At 39.7% G+C, this 21793-nt stretch overlaps 1 protein-coding gene across 4 annotated transcripts in view; it reads left to right on the top strand.

Moving 5' to 3' along the window:
- LOC306984307 (rho GTPase-activating protein 26-like) overlaps positions 1–21793 on the top strand; it is a gene marked incomplete at its 5' end in the record, with an annotated part of 106506 nt that overhangs the window by 44340 nt on the left and 40373 nt on the right. For all 4 annotated transcript variants that reach the window (XM_079585535.1, XM_079585533.1, XM_079585534.1 and 1 more), the window contains 13 exons: positions 754–825; positions 4150–4251; positions 4401–4511; positions 4948–5052; positions 7062–7191; positions 8640–8740; positions 12111–12205; positions 17359–17437; positions 18319–18355; positions 18514–18579; positions 19039–19113; positions 19926–20010; positions 21573–21631. In XM_079585535.1, the coding sequence (XP_079441661.1) occupies positions 754–825; positions 4150–4251; positions 4401–4511; positions 4948–5052; positions 7062–7191; positions 8640–8740; positions 12111–12205; positions 17359–17437; positions 18319–18355; positions 18514–18579; positions 19039–19113; positions 19926–20010; positions 21573–21631 (1117 nt within the window). The remainder of the gene's footprint in view (positions 1–753; positions 826–4149; positions 4252–4400; positions 4512–4947; positions 5053–7061; positions 7192–8639; positions 8741–12110; positions 12206–17358; positions 17438–18318; positions 18356–18513; positions 18580–19038; positions 19114–19925; positions 20011–21572; positions 21632–21793) is intronic.

The raw sequence follows: 21793 nt of genomic DNA, 5'->3' as shown, positions 1-21793 counted from the left end.
CCTGGCTCTTCCAACCTTTATAATGGCAGTGAATGGCTGTATGTCTTTGGAAGTCCATCAAAGCGCATCCATCCATGATTAAAGTGCTCCACACGTCTCTGGGGGTTAATAAAGGTCTTCTGAAGTGAAGCGACGTGTTCGTGAAAAATATCCATATTTAAAACTCTATCGACTAAAATAACTTCCAGCAAACGGCCGTACGTATCGATTTACAGCGAAAGACTAATAACCCTTGAACTTGACGCATATGATGGATATTGTAGTTCTAGACTAAATGTGAGCATGCATTTACTCATCTCACTCGCACAAAAATAGATTCAGTATTCCTCAACATGAATAAAAACAGTGAAATGCAAACCTGCAATAATTAAACATGTCAAATTACACACATATTTTATGTATTTAATCTCACTTTAATCTCATTAACCAATGTCTTTGCTGCTGACTTTTGATGATCCAATGCAACCATACGAATAAGCAAAAATGACTAGGAAAACATCAAATTTGCAATATCTGCATCCTATTCTTCTGTGGTCCAGCACATCTGAAAGGTTTGTTTGAGCTGCGCCCTCTACTGCACAGGAGTGAATGTGCATTTTCCTAAAATTACTAAAACAAACTATATGGCTATATAATAACTGTGCTTTCACTGAAGAAAATGATGGAGTGGTGAATATGGTGAGTAAATGTTGACTGAAATGTCAGTTTTGGATGCAAGTAATGAAAGGAACTCTGCGACTTGTGTCTCTTCAGATTGAAAATGCCAATGATGTGTTGATCTTGCCGCTGGAGCGCTTCAGAAAGGAGCAGATTGCAGCTGCAAAGGTGAGAGTAAAAGTTCCTGTTCAAAGTCAAACCACTTTAGGCTGTTATGGTATTCATAGGCTTATTGTGTCTCTGAACTCCCGCCATCACGTCACAATGTATCAATGCCGTTGAAGAAGGACCCTGTTCAAAGGCAAATTGGTCATTTATGATTAATGTTACAGAGTCAACATGTGGAGAATCCATGTGGGCCGAGCAAATGCAGAAGTGTTTCTAAGAAACTGCCTTAACGTTTTAAACAGCACTGCCATCTGTTGGTTATGTTGCGTAAGCACTTATTATAGTGCTCGTGATGAAAATAAAAAGATACAATTAATCTGCTTAATTTGATACATAACAGGTTGTGCATTTCTCTTAAAAAAAAATTAAAAATTAAAATTGAATGCCAAACTGTGTTGAAAGTACATTTATCAGAATACAAATGCAATACATTTAGGGCATAGTATAAGGCAAATTGGGATGCAGCTATTGTTATTTTTGTCACTGGTTTGCCTGTGTTTCTAATAGGGATGCACCAAATCCAGATTTTTGGGGTTCGGCCGAATACCGAATCCACTGGTTAAGATTCTGCTGAATCCGAAACCGAATACCAAATCCTACTCCCATCCTCAGTCCATTAACACAGTAAACACATCAATGAAGTAAACAACGTCCACAGCAGTGGATTTTTCATTTTATTTTATTTTAACTGTTTAAAAAAAGAAAAAGAATAAGCAACATTATGCATTTTAACAGCAGTGATGTTGTATATTGTTTTAGGGTCCTTGCCACCACGAGAGACAAATCGTCATTGCAAATTGAACATGTAGCTCGACTTGAATTGCCTTCTTTTGACTGAAAGTACTGCCAAACAACACTTTTTTTCTGCTCACGAGTTCCATTTTCACTTTCTCACAGCCTACGACATTCGAACGGTCCACTACTGTAACAAGTGGAAATAAGGTGTGGCCCCTTTAAGAGCTGTGCGCTCCCTGTTGAACTGTCGGCAGTCTACATTGTATTGTATGCGCCTCGATACCCCATGTATGTGGGTTATTTCTGTTTGATGCTAATTTTTATCTTATTTTATTAAGTAACGCTGTGGATGATAGAACGTGTGACAGTTACATGAGTTCGATTGGGGAATAAAGTGCGAGTTGTAAGATGCCAATCGCCTCCATGATGTTGTGGGATGTGCCTCCAGTGTGTTTAGTTTAGGACAGCTCAGTGTGTGTGAATGAGAGTGAGTGAGTGCGTGTGTCCGAGATGCGCCCCTCCCCCCTGTATGACGCCCGCGAAACAGCGGATGAGAGTGGTGTGGGAATGATACGGTGACCAGTGCAGGTAGTTAGCTATGTGAAGTGTATTCCAGTGCAGCTAGAAAAATAAAGACACCCAAACTCTTCGGCAAGACGGCCTCTTTGTTTTTGTATGCTACCATCACACTAAACAGCGTGAAGTTTAGGGAATTAACCCCGGGAGGAAAACTTCTGGCCCTGGAGAAGACGGATCTCCCCTGTCTCTCCCAACCACGGTTAGGAGACAGAAGCAGGAAAGGTTAACAATGAGTATGTCTGGCCTCTGCTATAACTTTAGCTGTGAGTTACCGGTATCCCTATTTTTCTTCCTGACACACGCGTTACACTACGTAGACACTTTCCCGTAATCAACGGCGCGTGACGTCGACCATCGGCGCGTATTGCAAGCCTAGGGTTTGGTTCGGTGGAAAAAAATTCTAAGGTTCGGCAGAAACTGAACCCCTTTTAAAAAAAAACAGTATTCGGCCGAATCCGAATCCTGGATTCGGTGCATCCCTAGTTTCTAATCTAGTTCATCATTAGTTGTCATGGTTTCTGATTAGTTTCACACCTGTTTCTTGTTCTGTTGATCATTCCCTCTGTGTATTTAAGCCTTCAGTTTTCTCCGTTTTGTGTTCCGCTTTAATGGTTTGTGTGTAGGGTTTTATGCTCTTTGTGTTTATTAAAGGGGGGGGTAAAATACTTAGTTTCAGTCAATCTCATGTTAATCTTGAGTACCTATAGAGTAATCGTGCGTCTTTCATATCTCCAAAAAGTCTTTAGTTTCATCATATTTATAAAATAAAAATACAGCTTTCCGATTCTATCCGGAAAAAGCCGAGGTCCTTGATTCTGGGCGTGGGCGGAGCTATAGAGTCAAGCGGGAGCGCGCGGGAAGGTTTGCTTATTATCGATCGTGGTGCGGTAGGCCATATTACTATATATATATATAGTATTTGGTTTGCAAATCCAGCGACGACCTGGGCCTTGTTAATAAAACATTCGTCACTGAAATGACCAGAACACAAAACCGCACTTGCCACACTCCTTTGCTGTCCCGGAAATACAAACTGCATCCACTGTTCCACACTGGGTTCTTTGGGAAGCTGAACAAGGTAAAAAAACACACTTTTTTGGAGACATTCTTGACATCAACCATTCCTATTTAGCGCTGCTGATGATGATTTCCGGTAGTAGCGCGTCGATGCATAGATATTATATAGAGATATATGATGTCTATGCGCCGATGAGCGCGGTCTTTCTCTCCTCTGGTCGACGTGTGCGTGAACGCGCTTTTCCGAGAGCAATGCTCATATAAGGAGTTCCACTCTGGTCTACGTCATTAGATCTACGATAGAAAAAAACCAGCCGAAACGTGTTGCAATCCGGAAGTATGATTTTCAGCACAGAAATTCTCTGTTATTCGTTCAAAATAACTTTTCAAACTTTGGCCATTATTAGCATGAGAATCCATCTCTTTAACACTGTAAACAACTCTGAATATATGAAACACCATTGTACCCCCCCTTTAAAGATTATTTCATTGTTCATTCTGTCACACTTGTGGATTGACTACATCCTCATCAGTCACAAAAGCATGACTAAAACATAATGGTTTAAAATGTACTTTAAGTAAACCGTTTAATCGTATACTATTAAAGAGTGCACTTTAAAAAAATAATCATGAAATGACTCTCTTTAAGCACTCTTTAGTGGCCTTTTATTTAATTAATTTAGTTTAAAACTATACTTAAAATGTTTGAAGCGCACTTCTTCTTCACAAGGGTTGGAGAACAGAGACATTTAGGTTATCTGTCTAATCACAGTCAAGAGCAACTTCAGCATCCACCCCAAACGCGCTACTTGATATAGTTTAATTAAAGTGAATGCATACACTTCAAACAGAAACGACTTAACTGCTTTCAAAATGTCAAATATATTCAATTTAAAATGAATATGTACAGTATGCAAGTATCCTCATATAGTCTAACTTTATAGCTGTTGTCTGTTTGAGTTGACTCAAGCGTTTGTGTTTTTTATCCCTTAGGAGGCCAAAAAGAAATATGATAAAGAGACCGAGAAGTATTGTGCAGTGGTGGAGAAACATCTCAGCCTGTCTGCCAAGAAGAAGGAAGCACACCTTCATGAAGTATGTACTGCTCTCAATGCCAATCTATGTAGACTGAAATGACCCTTTTGCATACTGTTAAGGGACTAAAAGCCACAAACCCCCAATTTGATTTCATGTGGATTTCAGTTGTGTATTCTGCCTGATTTTCTAAACGCATTTCCCCACAGGCGGATAACCAGGTGGACCACGTGAGGCAGCACTTCTATGAGGTCTCACTGGAATATGTCTTCAAAGTGCAGGAAGTTCAGGAAAGGAAAATGTTTGAGTTTGTGGAGCCGGTAAAACCTCATCTCATTTTATTGCAGTGGTTCTTCAAAGATACAATAGCACTGCCGAAAACATGGTATCCCATCCCAGCAAACATTTGGACACGAATGTTTGGACACGTGTAATGACCGTCCCTCCGACACGTCCCGTCATGGTTGAAAAATAGTTCCAAAGTGAAAGTTGAACGGACGTCTTTGAGGTTATCTGTTCTGTGTTACATATTTTTACTGATTTATGATGTCCTACCGCGATTTTTGGCCAGGGACGCGACGCGACGTCGGACAAATGTTTGCTGGGATGGTACTGTCTGGTACTTTTTTGTTAGTAAAGCTCTTAAAAATTTGGACTGAAATTAAATTTGCTAAATATAATTGCAATTATACATCTTTAAATGATTTTGTATTTCCTCTTCACGACAGCTGCTTTCCTCTTTGTTGTTGTGTGTAGTTGCTGTCTTTTCTACAGGGTCTATTTACATATTATCATCATGGGTACGAACTGGCCAAAGACTTCAACCATTTCAAGACAGACCTCACTATCAGCATTCAAAATGTGAGTCCATTTCTTACAACAGACCCTCACAGATGTTGATATTACACATTTAAAAAAAGCAGAATTAGTTCAGTTTATAGCCTTAGTGCATTAAAGGGATAGTTCACCCAAAATTGACAATTCTGTCATTAATTACTCACCCTCATGTCGCACGTTTAATCTACGGAACACAAATGAAGATTTTTTTTTATGAAATTTAAGAGCTTCCTGTTCCTCCATTGACAGCTGTACAACTATCACTTTGACACTTCAAAAAGTTCATAAAAAGATTGTAAAACTAAGCCATATGAATTGAGCGGTTTAGTCCAAATTTTCTGAAGAGACTCACTTTATATGATAAACAGAGTGAATTTAAGCTTTTATTCACATATAAACATTAATCAACTCACACACCAGTTGTGGTAAACGGAAGCTCAAGCATGTTTGCTTGACATGTGAGAACCAATGAGGTTAATTCTCGTGTTACGGAGGACGTTTGAGCTTCTACAAGAACCAATGAGGTTCATTCTCGTGTTACGCAGCACGTTTGAGCTTCAGCAAGAACCAATGAGGATCATTCTCGTGTTACGCAGCACGTTTGAGCTTCAGCAAGAACCAATGAGGTTAACTCTCGTGTTACGCAGCACGTTTGAGCTTCAGCAAGAACCAATGAGGATCATTCTCGTGTTACGCAGCACGTTTGAGCTTCAGCAAGAACCAATGAGGTTCATTCTTATGTTACGCAGCACGTTTGAGCTTCAGCAAGAACCAATGAGGTTCATTCTCGTGTTACGCAGCACGTTTGAGCTTCAGCAAGAACCAATGAGGTTCATTCTCGTGTTAGGCATCACGTTTGAGCTTCAGCAAGAACCAATGAGGTTCATTCTCGTGTTACGCTTCACGTTTGAGCTTCAGCGAGAACCAATGAGGTTCATTCTCGTGTTACGCAGCACGTTTGAGCTTCAGCAAGAACCAATGAGGTTCATTCTCGTGTTACGCATCACGTTTGAGCTTCAGCAAGAACCAATGAGGTTCATTCTCGTGTTACGCTTCACGTTTGAGCTTCAGCAAGAACCAATGAGGTTCATTCTCGTGTTACGCTTCACGTTTGAGCTTCAGCAAGAACCAATGAGGTTCATTCTCGTGTTACGCAGCATGTTTGAGCTTCAGCAAGAACCAATGAGGTTCATTCTTATGTTACGCAGCACGTTTGAGCTTCAGCAAGAACCAATGAGGTTCATTCTCGTGTTACGCTTCACGTTTGAGCTTCCGCAAGAACCAATGAGGTTCATTCTCGTGTTACGCAGCACGTTTGAGCTTCTGCAAGAACCAATGAGGTTCATTCTCGTGTTACGCAGCACGTTTGAGCTTCAGCAAGAGATTTTTTCTGGCTTGCCAAGCAGGTTTTGGTTGAACTTCTGTTTATGTTCGCTGATCAATGTTTATATGTGAATAAAAGCCACAATCTGTTCATTATATAAAGCGAAGTCTCTTCCGAAAATTTTGACTAAAGCACTCAATTCATATGGATTAGTTTTACAATCTCTTTATGAACTTTTTGAGTCAAAGTGATTGTTGAGTACCTGTCAATGGAGTGACAGAAAGCTCTCAGATTTCATCAAAAAGATCTTCATTTTTGTTCCGAAGATGAACAGGTTTGGAACGGCACAAGGGTGAGTTTAATTTCGGGGTTGAACTATCCCTTTAATAATTTGCAAATGAGAAACATCACCATGCCATGTAAAGTCCATTGGGATGAGTGTGTGTTCACTGGACAGGATATCAACATGACTCAAACCTGACCCCTGATCTGAGCAGTCAATGTCCTTTTGCCAAAATATAAATTACAACCATCATAAAACCGGCCACTTCACAATGAGTCTGGTCAGTTATGTGTTATATTTAAGCAGCGCAGTTGTTTCATGTATCACGGTCACTTTTTTACAGTGAGCGGCAAGTTTTCACAAGCATTCTCGAATCTTCATACCTGTTGAAGCATTCACCTTCTTATTGTCTTTGTGGTCTTTCAGACTCGGAACCGGTTTGATAGTACACGGTCAGAGGTGGAATGTTTGATGAAGAAGATGAAGGAAAACCCACACGAACACAAGAGCATCAGTCCGCACACAATGCAGGGATATCTGTTTGTGCAGGAGAAACGTAAGTTGAAAAGTGTGGAGCTTCTCTTATTTATAAGACACAACTGATCACACTGACTTGTGGCCTCTGTAGAAGTTAGTGTGATTTTTATTTTTAATTAAGTTTAATTTTCAATTACTAGTCAACTACACTACCCTCAATACTAAATGGCGACCCAACATTCAGAGAAGTGTGCATGGACACAGTGATTGTGGCAAAACGGCTCTACCATGAAGCATTGCGAATGACGTCATTGACCATCTTTGATCTCCCTGCATTCTCAAACTACTTGTACATTTGTGTATATGTAGTATCTAAAATGTATTGTATTTATCAAAGTTGTTTTATATTGCTGGCAACTGTTGTTATCTATATGATGTATCACTATTCACAGAGCTTTGTTGCAACTCAGGGTCATGAAATATGTGTGCCTATTTTTGCAAAAAAAATATGACATTGTTTTTTGCATGGTTCGTGGCAGTTTCAAAGTGAAATGTTCTGAAACAAATAAATATAACTGTGCCAACATTGTATTAGATTGATTGACTTAAATGAAATGTGCAGTGATATATTTACTAAATATATTTACTGATATAAATATAATTAAACAGTATTTTGAGTACTTCTTTATTGCACAATGCACATTTCTTGATATTAAGCCTTAAAATGTGTTTAATATCACTATTAGTAAGGATAGTATGATCTCTGTATAATGTCGGCCTTAAAAAGCAAGATATATAAAGTGTACCTAAAGTATATTTTGTTAAAAGTTCCATTTCCTGTCTCCTGAGAATCTGAGATACCTTCATCTGATCGAATTTTTGAAGGCAGCATAGATGTATCCTTCACTGCCTTAGATATCCCACAATCCTGTGTTTTCCGTTCTGTGACAGTTGAGCTAAGATGGCATCTGAAAGTTGCAGTTGGTGGTCAGTTTGTGTGTAAATGTATGTTTTTGACCAATGGTTCCACTTTTGATGTCATTTCTAGTGAGACATTTCAATTGTAGTAAATTAATATTCAAGTTTATTTGCTCTATTTACAATCCCCATAGAGTTCCCTCTAGTGGCAATTATCACAAAATCCAGATTCATGTATTTTTTTTCCCACAAGAGGTCAGCAGAGACACACAATGCGAGATCCATTAGAATTGGACTGGATTGATGTCTTTTCTATTTTTGTGAAATAATGTAAAATGCATATTTTCAATTAAAATAATAAAATTCAATAATTTAGAGATAAAAAAAAAAATCACACATGTAAATATAAAATATCATATTTTATCATTATAGACTGTTAATAAGATTTCTGGACAAGAAAAAAAAGTAGTGTAATAAGTCTCCGTGTCATTTTGGCCCCTGAGGAGATGTTTGGTTACACTCCGGGGAGGAGAGCTTTGTGATCCACCGTACTGTATCTTGTGGTCTAACTGTCTTTTTCTCATGTGGCTCCTTGCTTTACCAAATCAGGTTCCTTCGTGTCCACATGGGTGAAGTACTACTGCTCCTATCACCGAGAGCCCAAGCGCATGACCTTGATGATGTTCGATCAGAAGTCTGGGGGTAAAACTGTAAGTTGTTCTCTCTCTCACACACACACTCTCTCACATACAGTACAAACTCTCTCGCACCCTTTCACTCAGCAGCATGTGTAACCTTTGGATTGGAGAGTGGGTTCTGGCACAGGCCACGTGCTTGTTCCCCATGCTGGCACTGACACGACTCTTATCCTGCACAGAAAGCTGTGTATCGCATGGTTGAGCTGGCACTGGTGTCTGCACCTGGCTCTGTGCCCGTCCCACTCTCCACAGCCACACACACACACACTGGGTCAATAACACGAATCTCAAACCAGGGACTGCATGCGGCCTGATTACATTCTGACCACTTACAACCAAACTAAACACACAAGCCTGCCAACCGCAAGAGAAAAGCAAACAGAAAACATTATAAATTCAATTCAGAATTACATTGTTTCTTGATCTGAATGGTTTATGTTATTGCTGACATATTTACTTAAAAGTTTTCGCCGGTTGCAATGAAAACCTCTTCAATTGAATATAGGCAAATTGCAGAATTAAAAATGTGCTTTCGATTCTTGAGTTAGAATTTGAATTGCGGTCACCCACTGGAGTTTCAAGTGGAATGGCAGGAAAAGCAATTTACCGAATTGCAATTTTAAACAATTCAACAAAAGAGGAATTGCATGAGTCCAACATGTAAAGCTGCACGATTAATCGTTAAAACATAACGACCTCGATTCGATCACTCACATGATCTCATTCCTAAACGACAGCTGTGTTAAAAATAATTAAAATGATCACAAAGTACTGGGATAAGAGTTTATAGATTGGATATAAACACTGATGTCTACAGTAGAGATCAAAATAGAGTGACTCACCTTCTGAAAATATCTTGATGCCACTAGGTGGCGACAAGTGAGTGTTAAAAAATGTATTTGTCATTGAATCATTCATTCAAGAGATTCATTCACAAATGATGATTCATCCAGTAATGAAACGAGTGAAGTATTAATGAGTGAGTCATCATGTTTCAAATGAATTCTTGTGTTGAGCATTAAACAATGATTAGTTTTATGTGGACAAACGTGTCCAAACAGTTGCTCACTTAATAAAACGCATCATATATTAAAGCGTCTTTGGTGTTTCTGAAGAGGATAATGCGGATATAAAAATCATTGATAGGCAACAACAAGCCGTTACACTGGTTAAAATAGCCGATTTCTCTGGATTTAAACACTGTTGGAAACATTTGGGTTAATGTACTGTAAGTACACAAGTCAACTAAATATATAATTTTGTTCTAGTGCTGTAACACGCATTTACTTTTTTTTTAAGTTTCATTCTATTTTAATTCTACTTTTCTTTAAAATCAAATTTGAATTAGAATCATGTTTGCGGCCTCAGTTCAATACAGCTCAAATTCAGTACACATTACAGAAGCTTGTGTAGCCGCTTCACACAAACACCAATTCTAAACAGAATTAAAAGATTGATTGTGTATTTAATGTACATTAAATAATCCTATATATATATATATATTCCAGTAATTATTTATATTCTTTTAAACCTAATGTTGACTGCCTGTCCGCTCATCTTCAACATATTTGGCATGATATTTTAGTGAGCTATATATGGATAATATTAGAGAAGTCAAATCTGGTAAAAACAAACAAAAAAACATATCCACACTATTCCTGCGCCCCATGATGCTTTGCGCGAATTATGGGTTTAACTTCCGTTACGCTGTAAACAATCAGTGAAAAGGCTCGCTCTATGAACGCAATTTAAGAAAGTGTCACCATAAAACGACATTTATCTACTCACCGTTCAAACATCAAACATTAAAAGGAAATTTAAAAGTGTAAAAGCATCAACAAGGAACTTTCAACTGACCAAATAACCCCAAAAGCACGATTCTTTCCACAGTTAAATATCACTGTAATATATCTGTAACTTATGTTGCCTTAATCAAAAATGTTCATTAACTTCAGCATTACGTGATACTATTTCAAAATGATTTCCGTCATTTTGACAGATTATAAATTGCATTTACCTGTGAAAACAAACCTGGAAAGAGACGTGAGGGTTTGATGAGAATAACGAGAGATTATTCGCGCATTCCAGTGAATTATTAATTGAATATATCGTAAATTAAATTCGGGAAACCAGACCATAAATGCGCAGTATATGTTGTCCTTTTTCATACTTTTACAGCGGATTGCAAAGGGAAAAAAGAAAATGATCAGGAGGAAAAGAAAGCAGCGACAGAAAAAAGCTCTTGCCGTATATAACATGTCACGTTAAAATACCAAGTGTATGTTATTCTCATGATGCCTGAAAATAAACCATGAAGGGAAATTGACAGCTCATCCAGTCAAACTAACAGATAAGCTTTATTTGTTTGGCAAACTTATGATTTGAAATTATTAGTTTCAGCCTTTTTGAATGGAAGTTCCCCAAACCGGAAGTGCCACCCATAATTCAAAACGCAGTGAGATCGTCAGGAATAAGGTGGATATTAAATTAAACATGCAATGTGATGAGTTAAAAATATTACTTTACACAGACAAAGGTTGATAAGCAGAGGTTTTGCTAAGGTGGTTACTAGGGAGTTGCTAGGGTGTTCTATGGCTGCTTACTGGTCCAAGTCAAGTATTTTCGTAATAAAAATGGTAAGTGTTATCAATTCCAGTAGTGATAGCACACTGCAGCTCAACAAGGCACACAAATATGATAATTCATGTTTGCAGCACAAACGGTGTGGTTGAATTATGGACCAAAATGAAATACTTCAGGTTAAGGGTTCAAATACTAATGCTTCCCATAGGAAACATTATTAAATAACCTAGAATATTCCTTAACACATGACTTTATCCCTAATTGTGCAATTGAGACTAGACTGCAGAGTGTCCCATTTGTCATGAATAGTTTCAGATGAGTGCTAACATGAGCTCAGTTTGTTTAGTCTGCAATCGTTACGCTAGCTTTACCTTATCACCTTCTCTGGAATGACAAGAGAGAAAGAAATCTAGAGAGAAGTCACTCAGTAGAGTGGATTGATAGAAACAATTAGACTGTAAGTGGAGAGGTCACTGAAAAAAGAGAACGCCAGTGCTCTGGTAATGAACTCCAGAGGCATGTGTGTAATGTGTTGTTAGTCGGTAAAGGAGTTGTGAAGTGTTGAAATAAAAATAGCTCGCCGCATCTGAACACCCATTCCTTGGCCAGACTTTGCAAGAAGATATGGAGTAACCTGACACTTTATCATACATTTATATAATAATTTATGTGATGACAGTGTAGTCTGTAAATATAGAACATCTGGTCACATTTTCCTCTTAGCTGTCCAGGCTCACGTAAAAATCAGTCAAATAGTGAGAATTTGGTGTCTATATTCAACCTCATGTTTCTCTTTCAGGGAGACGAGGAAAGCTTTACGCTCAAATCTTGCACCAGAAGGAAAACAGACTCCATTGAGAAGAGGTTCTGCTTTGACATTGAAGCCGTGGACCGGTGAGTTGACGGCCCGCATACCCGCCACCAGATGGCGCTTTAGTCCACATAACATCCAGCAGGAGTCACACTTCCTGGCTGCTGCTCAGAAAAGGGGGTGGAGATTTGAACTAGGTCTGCCAGGCATAAAAAGAGTACACTGCAGATAGCTTCAACCTGTCATAACTGTTGCAGTAACTAGGAATGGAGAGGTAAAGAGGCCATCTCATTGGTTGAGAGTAGGAGAATGCAGGCGATTACTTTATACATTATGCCAAAATGTCCTCAGCCCTCCTCAAAATGGTGATGCAATGTGGGACTTTTAGGAAGTGCACACTGCAAAAATATTTTTTTAAACTATATTTAGTCTTGTTTCCAAGCTAAATTGTGTCAGATAATACGATTTATTTCCACAGAATATATCTATATATTTGCGTTTAAAGGCACAGTATGTAATATTGACGCTAGTGGTTGAAATGAGTAATGCAGTTCAAATGAAAAAATATTTGAGAAAGTTGTTGTTTCCCCGCCTCCTCCTCAGACTCGACGCTCACGCAACAGGAACAACCGCAATTGACAATGGAAAGCGACGAGCCTTACAACACTGTATATTTATCTGCATTTTAATGTGCCTCTGCTCATAGAGCGGTAACACTTTACAATAACCTTTCATTAGTTAACATTGGTTAACTACTTTAGTTAACATTGGTTAACTACTTTAGTTAACATTAACTAAGAATGGACTGCACTTCTACAGCATTTAATAATCTTGGTTAATGCTAATTTCAACATTAACAATGATTATTAACTAACATTAAGAAAGATTAATAAATACTGAAATGAAAACTGGGTCCAACCCCTAGCAAGGTGTACCTAATAAAGTGGCCAGTGAGTGTATGTCTAAATTCACTCGTTTTTCTTACTGTGGCCATTTAGTAAGCAAAGAATTTCACACACAAGTCTGCACATGAATGTGTATATTACAGCAATGCCTTTTCCGTTTACGTTACCTAATGATTCAGCACAGTGTCAATGTGTCACTTATGATGAACATGATTTCCAGTTTTCCATCTTCTCTTTCCACACTGACTGCTATTCTCAGATGGTGTGAAAAGAAAAGAAAATCGTATTACTATAGCAACCGATGTAGCTATCACGGATATTGACAACATTATTGGGACAAACGGATCAGATTTCAGGATTTGCAAAATAAGAGTATGAACGGTCCTTTGACAGTCCAATCAGTGCTTTGATAAAGTTTTTTTTGCCAAGCGAAAACCTTTCTCTAATTCAGCTAACACAGTCTCACCCCAAAACGTCACATACTGACGGGTCTTGACCATATGGCAACATACGACGAAAAGGGTACCCTTTAACGTCCATGTGTGACGATTCGGGTATGGTTGGGTTTAGGTATGCTTTAGGGTTTACCGCTAGGAGGCGCTGCTGGTGCGCTTATGTCTGCGTCTCATATTGACGTTACATGGGTACCTTTTCGTCGTATGTCGACGTATGGTCAAGACCCGTCAGTATATGACGTTTTGGGGTGAGACCGGGCTGATTCAGCATACAAAGGTCCTGTATAGGCCCTGCTCATCAATACCTGTTATAGAAAACGTCTCGGTTACGTATGTAACCCTCGTTCCCTGAAGGAGGGGACGGAGACGTTACATCAGAACGACTGATGAATTGGGATCTCGTCTGAGAGCCAATCCACATTGGCATGCGAGATTTGCATCGCACGCTCCGCCCCGCAGCGCGGGTATAAATACAGAAGCGTGTGCGCTCGCATTTCAGGCGTTTGCTGAGGAGCCGAGCACCGGCCGCTCAGCGGTGGTACAGAAACTGTGGCGACGGGACGTAACCTCTCCGTTCTCTCCTTCAGGGAACGAGGGTTACATACATAACCGAGACGTTCCCTTTCAGTCAGATCTTGGGACTCAGCCGTGAAGCTAGTGCTGAGGCGGCCTCATATGAAGCAATCCGAGTGGCTGCAGATGCCATATGCCCCAGGAGCCTCTGAAAAAGTTTCTTGAGTGAATTCAAGCAGTTCAACACCGACCGAGCACGTTCCTCTGTCAGGTGCGCTGTCTGGTTGACCGAGTCCAACTCCATAACGAGAAAAGCGATCCTCTGCGCGGGGGAGAGTTTGCTTGTCTCCCAGTTGACCCGAAGTCCCAACTGGCTGAGGTGACTGAGCACCAGGTCCCTGTGTTTGCACCACTGCTCTTGTGACTGGGCCAGTATGAGCCTGTCGTCGAGGTAGTTGAGGACGCAAACTTTAGTTGAAGACGTGAGGTGACAGCGACATCCCGAAGGGGAGAACTCTGTACTGATATGCCCGACAAAGCGAAGGAGAATCGAGATATGAAAGTACGCGTCCTTCAGGTCGATCACAGCAAACCAATCTTGGGGATGGATGCATTTAAAAATGCGTTTCTTCGTTAACATTTTGAATGGGAGCTTGTGAAATGGGCAGCTCACGATGGCCTGGTAGCACCTCGGAGCAGGCTTTTGATTGCCCGAAAAGGCCACCTTGTGAGATGGGAGCATCTCGCACCCCTGCAAGGTTTAGCCAGGAAAAACTTCTGGACCACCAAGGCGGACATCGTCCGGCCAAGGGCCAGTGCTGCGACTTTAACACGGTCGGTCATCATGCGCAGTTCCTGCAACCGGTGGCTCGCCGGCACACGACACGGTGAGGAGTGGGAGGTCCACTGAGATTTTGCCCGGCGGATAAACTCTCGCTGAGATCCTCGATCTCCCAAAGTGTCAAGCAGCGGCTGGTCAACAGCAGAGGGGACTCAAGCTTTCCAGGGAGAAAGAAGAGTCGCTGTCATTCGAAAACATGAACCACCCTTAAACGCCGTCTCAGCATGCTTGTGGCAAGACAGCGCCCGTGGCCGTCAGATAAGGACAGGATCGACTGCATCCAGAAATGCACGGGTGGAATAACATCTTTAAAAAGACGCGGCGTCACACCCGTGTTTGCTCTTTTAGAGAAATAAGCTCTTTTAATGCTGAAGCGCACAGGGGAAATGGCCACAGAACAGCTTGCAGGGATTAGTGCAGTGTGTAATGAAAGCTCTTTTAGGGTGTCATTGAAACCGCAGGGAATGCTCTTGAAGATCGCGACTGAGCGCCGTCACCCCAACACTGCCAAGCAGAGCTTCGTCCCGACTCGTAGTAAATCACTCGAACAAATGATTGCATCGCAACAACACAAGTACTCGGCTCCAAAGTGAAAAGCTGAAATGCGAGCACACCCACTTCCGTATTTATACGCGCTGCGGGCGCTGCTTGCGAATCAAATATCGAATGGCAATGTGCATTGGCTCACTCGATGGTGATTGGGCACTCAGGCGAGATCCCAATCCGTCAGTCGTTCTGACGTAATATTGAACGTGATTGACTGAAAGGGAACCACAGACTGGTCACTCTCTGACCTTTATTTCTGAAGAAATATGGCTGTACCTAGCATACAAGTAAAAGCCAGTGTACTGGGCCGTGTGTTGGAAAACCTCTTAATATTTCAGTATGGCAGCTCTATCAGTAAATCAGTAGCACACACTCACACACCATTAACCCATGTGACAACTGAAGGTTAGGCCATGTCGGGTCAGGCAGAGTGATGGTAATAGAACTGGGCTTTTTAAATGAGTTTGTGGACAGAAGCCACTGATAGATTTACAATGTGTTAGTGCACTGGTGGTGTGGAAAACAATGACATTTTGTGTATGTGATGTTAATTTTTTTCATTGGCTAAGCCGACATATGGAAAGGTGTTTGAATAGTGTTTTTTTAGTGATTTTGTAAAATTGCAATGTGATTTGTATAAAATATATTTGTGAATAGTTAATGCGTGTTTCTTCAACTATGACTGCTTTTGTCCTTGTTAAAAAAAAGTACACTTTAGCATACGTTTAAAAAGTTTAGTACAGAAATAATATAATCGTGCCTTTTTGACCCACTTACTGTAAGTAGGACTTAAGTAAATATTAAATTGCATATAAATATGTACTTGTGTTTGAAATATGGATAGTGTACTGTCAAATACTGACAAGCATTTAAAACTTGTATGTCATGTATTTAAATATATTTGTAATTTCAAAAATTTTAATGATGCAGTTATAATTTACTGCATTAAAATATATTTACTTTAAAAGTGCAGTAAGTGATTTCTGAGAAACGCTGTTGACAATTTAAATCAACATTTAAACAAATAATTTGACCAGTGTTTGCTAGATGTCTGTTCTGTGTGTGTGTGTGTTCAAAAATATTGTGTTTGTACTTTGCACATAGTCCTGGCTGTGTAAACAGGAGAAAAAAACGATCCACGGATCACCAAAACACTCTTGCAAGCAACACAGACAAAAACACACAAAAGAAAGACAAAAACACACAAAAGAATGGCAAAATGCCCGCTTTGTCAAGTGTCCTCGTAAGCACAGTCTTAAATTAGTTAAATAAAGTCTTAAATGATCGTAAAGAGTTGTCAGTTCCACATCATGTGCGTCTTAAAGTGACAGCAGCCTAATAAATCTGCTGCCGTGATGTCTGTCATTTATGTAAATCAAAGAACAAAAGACAAAGAGAAAATCCCTCACTGCTCTTGCCTGAATAACTTTTGTAGCTTTAATAAGGATTCATCTACTTTTAAATTATAATTTATGCAGTGAAGACTGTGTTTGATAACTTTATATTATTATTCTACATTTGGAGATTAACTGTGAAATTATTACAATACAGAAGTATATTTAAAACTTTATTGTTAGGTGTGATTAATCGCTATTACAGAAAAATGTGCAATTAATTAGTACATGTCTTTTAACCGCATACATCAGCGGTGTGTGTGTGTGTGTGTGTGTGCGCATGCATGTGGACTGTACCCCTGTGACAAAATGTCCCCACAAAGATGACAATATCTGGAATATTTGTCCTTGTGGGGAAAATCTGAGGAAATCGGCTTATAAATCATACTAAATGCAGAAAGTTTTCTGTGATGGTTTAGGGATAAGGGACAGAATATACAGTTTGTATAGTATAAAAATCATTATGTCGATGGAAAATCCCCATAAAACATGAAAACCCAACTTGTGTGTGTGTGTGTGCGCGCATGCATGTGTACTGTACCCCTGTGCATGCCTACGTGTGGACATGTGTGCATGTTTCAGGCCTGGCGTGATCACCATGCAGGCGCTGTCAGAAGAAGACCGCAGACTCTGGATGGAAGCCATGGACGGAAGAGAGCCGGTACTTTATCTGAGAGATCATAAATTTGTTTCGCTTTCAATTCTGATAGGCTTCATCTTAAGAGTGTTTCACATGCTTGGCACTGCTGTGCATCAGATAAAGTGAATTCTCGTTTCGAATGCATATTCATGAGACTCATTGCGCCTCATAAATATGCATGTTAAGGCCTTTAGCCTGTGTTCTTTTTTTAAAATCTGAATTCCCATACATTGGTTTAGTTAAATATTTGCTTCATAATTGAATCTGCGATGTATTGTAGGATGTTTTAGACTCTGTCTTATAATCTAGTGAGCTGCCTTGCTTGTCTGCGGCCTACATAGACAGCTATGTTTAAGGGCAGCATGCTAACTGGATTAGAAGCAGAATCAGTGACTGATGAAACACTCTTTAGGCAACATCTCAAATGGTGCTTATCACATAACAAATAAACAACGCTCAGGGCAAAAACCTTTGACAGTTGATTTTAATAGTTAGCTGTTAGCATGCTGCATAGCTAATCAGCATAAAAATTCATAGACCGCACAAATATTTGGTTAAATAGTTTACCCATTTAAATTTTTATCAAATATTATTTGATTTTGAATTGATTATACATTTATAATCCATTTTTTCAGTTGTCCGCAATGCCTATGAAGGCTTCTCACTAGGTTTTGAAACAGATAACGTGCTAGCATGCTGAGTGAATCTTTCAGTATGACGAAGCCTGATTTCAAAAGCACCAAGCAAAGAGATTATACATGTAAAATAGTGCAAATGAGGCGTCTGCATTGTGTGCTACAGTATGACGGCTCGACTGGTAAAACAAAATTGTACTTGTTAAGTAGGAGATGATTTTTTTGTGTGTTAACAGCCACAATCTTAACCACAATGTCTTCTCACAGGTGTACACCCTCAACCGGGATAGCCAGAATGAAGCCAGTAAGTATGGCGCCAGTTCGGTCATCTCAATTTGAAAACCATAATTGCACACTCTTATCATGTCATTTTCATGAACACTTGTGTGTTTTATATTACTGTTTGTTTTACCATGAACTTGTTCTGATGTTTTCTTTGTCCCAATGTACTTTCTATTCAAGTGGCCCAATTAGATGTCATCGGCTTCAACATTGTCACAAAATTCATCTATGCCGTAGAAACAAGAGGTACACCTCATATTGTTTTTTTTTTTGTTCAGAAATAAAGGTCAGATGGTGACCAGCACACGATTAAATCTTCGTCTGAAATCACATATTCTCTTGAATAGGTACTACTTATTTTGAATAAGTAATTACATCACGACCGCTAAAAAAGTATGTTCTTTATATAGTACGATTGAGTGTAGTGTGAATGTAATCCAGCCGTATTACATGTACCATGATGTCATTATCATGTGACCTACCAGCGCCAGTTACGCTGTGTCACTGCCATTCATAAATCCTCTCCCGTGGCCTCATGGGATAGTAAAGTGTCCATCGTATACACACTTCAGAATCTGACTGGAAGTAGTAGGTCATCCGGGGACTTTCCGCCTACTCTTTTATGAGAACTGTGAATTTGGACATACTTAAGTATGCGATTTCAGATGCAGCCTATCTCTGACAACCTTTGGTTTCCTATAACAGGTATTGATGAACAGGGACTATACAGGATCGTTGGCGTCAACTCCAGAGTGCAGAAACTACTCGGCCTGGCCATGGGTGAGAATCTGCTGGTCATTTTGCTTTAGTGAATTTAGGAGATTAAAATTAAATGAATTTCAGCCATAAATGTCAGCTATACAATTTCTTAGCCTTAAAATTGTTTCAAGAAACATATAAGGGCCTTTTCAGACATAGGGCCCTATCTGGCACCCAGCGCAATTGACTTTGTACGCCGACGCATGTATCATTCTGCCGACGCACAGCGGACTTTTCCCCGTGAACATTTAAATAGAGAACATTGACCGTGGTGTCTATTGGTACCATGGTATCTAGTTTTATTACAACGCTCACTTGTAGTTTTTAGACAGCTTTGTTTAATTGTAATGTGAGGGGTCTAGTTGTCACGTTGCGTCATTGATTTACACTGTAAACTGCTCGTGGATTATAATGGAATGTATCTAGGTCCGCCACATTCCTCTCTTGCAGTGCAGACAGATTTATTGATTACAGAGTGTCATGCATTGCTCTTGTACAGACAGATATGTTGACTACAACAGTCTTGTTTTGTGGAGTTGGATCGTTTGCATGGCAGACACATTTTCTTTTCTCAGTTCATCTTGTCAAATCAAATTAAATTTAGGATGATTTAAATCCTATCAGCGTTGAATACCTAGACCTTGTTCTTTGCTACCATGCCGAAATCCATGTTCAAGTCCCTCCCATATATACAGTATTCTTACTGTACTTTCAAAGCACATCTTCCTCATTTGTGTATAAAGCTTCACTTTTCAAGGAACCGTAATTCTGGTTGGTAATTCCGTACAAATGTTGAGCAGAGGTAACCATAAGATACTGTAACCCTCCTCTAGACCCCAAAACATGTGCAGATGTGGAGCTGGACAGCACAGAATGGGAGATCAAGACCATCACCAGTGCAATAAAGCACTACCTCAGGTACCAGCCGTCCCACTCACACATGACCAGAGGGGCATCAATCCAGTTAGAACAGTCTTTGCAACACCAAATGCATCTTTGACTAGCCGTGTAGCATTTCAAAAGTTAGCTTAAAGCTAAAGCTAAAGCAAGCATCAATTCTACAAATCCTTCATTTATATACACCTTTATTTATACAGCACTTTATCCAATACTGTTTCAAAGCAGCTTTACAGTGATCATTGTAAATGAATGCATCAGAGATTGTTTTGGCTGTACAGCAGCTCTAGAAGAAAGTCATTGTCCAGTTGAAGTATGTTTTTCATTGATTCACTTCTGTTGTAAAAATCATTAGTTGCTAACTTAGGGGCCGCTTACACGACACCGTTTTCAACGGAAAACAGAAAACTTTGAATGCGTTCTGGCCGTTCATTTTCACGACAACGCCGTTTTGGTGGCCTGGGAACACAATCTTTGAAATATGTTTTTTGAAAGCGATACCGTCCGTTATCATCTCCGTGTAAACCTAAAAAACGTGAATCTGAAAACGGTGCCGGCATGCACATGCGTATTACGTGTTAAGTCTATACCAAGACAGCAACATAGTGCTGGTCCACATCTGGAACGCGTTGAATCCACATGTACCAGATGTGGGCCGGATCTGGGTCGACGCTATGTTGCTGTCTGGGTAGGCATGCGCGTTTGAATGCGTATGTGCATTTACATATAGTCTTTCTTTACAAAGTGACCAATTACTTGTCTGGCATTCATAATACAGCGTTTTTAGTCGTTTCCGCAGATCCGTGTGAATGGGAATCGTTTTGATAACGTTTTCATCTGTTTAGAGGAATACAACTGTCGTTGTGAAAAAATAATAATAACCCTTCTACTTAGAGTTATTAACTTAGCAACCATGCAAAACACTAGCCTGGCAAATACAAAACAATCTAGAAAATACACACAGGACAAGTACATCTAACTTAAATTAATACATTGTTAGCTTTCTGTGTGATTTGTATATTTGCATTTCTGAAATGCATAACTGGGACACAGTAGCCTCTGATAACAGATCACTCTAAATTGTTGTGTAGAAACATGCATTTTATGTAAAGCTGCTTTGAAACAATATGTATTGTGAAAAGCGCTATACAAATAAATGTGAATTGAATTAAATTGAATCTGCAAGTAGTTAAAAAAAAGAAACATTTAAGATTTGAAGTACACGATAAGTTTTCACCACACACTTTTCACACACACAAGGGGGATCACAGGGAACCCATTTGTTCATGACCCACACACAACATGCTAGCACTGTGCCATCAAGTTTTGCACGAGCAATTATCTAGTCATTCATGTTGTAAGCATAAGATGTTTTCTAACAAACCGTCTGATCATTCATATTATTCAACAGCATTGCTAATACACTACAGTGAATAAGTTAGTGAATAAGTAGTGTAGAACTTTTAAAACCGGTCAAGGAAGACCTTCATGGCTTCAAACGCTCTCCGTTTATTCTTTCTGGACGCCATGATTCCTTCTGTCTTTGAGTCTCGTTGTCTGTTTTCTCTTCTTCTGTCCATCAGGATGCTGCCGGGTCCGCTCATGACATACCAGTACCAGAGGAACTTCATCAAAGCAGCCAGTGAGTCTCTCTCCATCTGTCTGCTTATTTACACTCCTCTATTCTGATTGTGTGATAGTATCTGACTACAGCTCGGCCGTTCAGAGAGGAGGAGTGCTCACGCTAGTAAGACTCAGTCCAAAGCAGGAAACCAGGGTGCAAAAAAATGAAAATGGATTCACA

Source organism: Phoxinus phoxinus (assembly GCF_949152265.1).
Source record: "Phoxinus phoxinus genome assembly, chromosome: 17".
NCBI lineage: Eukaryota > Metazoa > Chordata > Actinopteri > Cypriniformes > Leuciscidae > Phoxinus > Phoxinus phoxinus.
The sequence above is the reverse complement of the archived record's forward strand: the minus strand, read 5'-3'. Positions and strand labels throughout refer to the sequence as shown.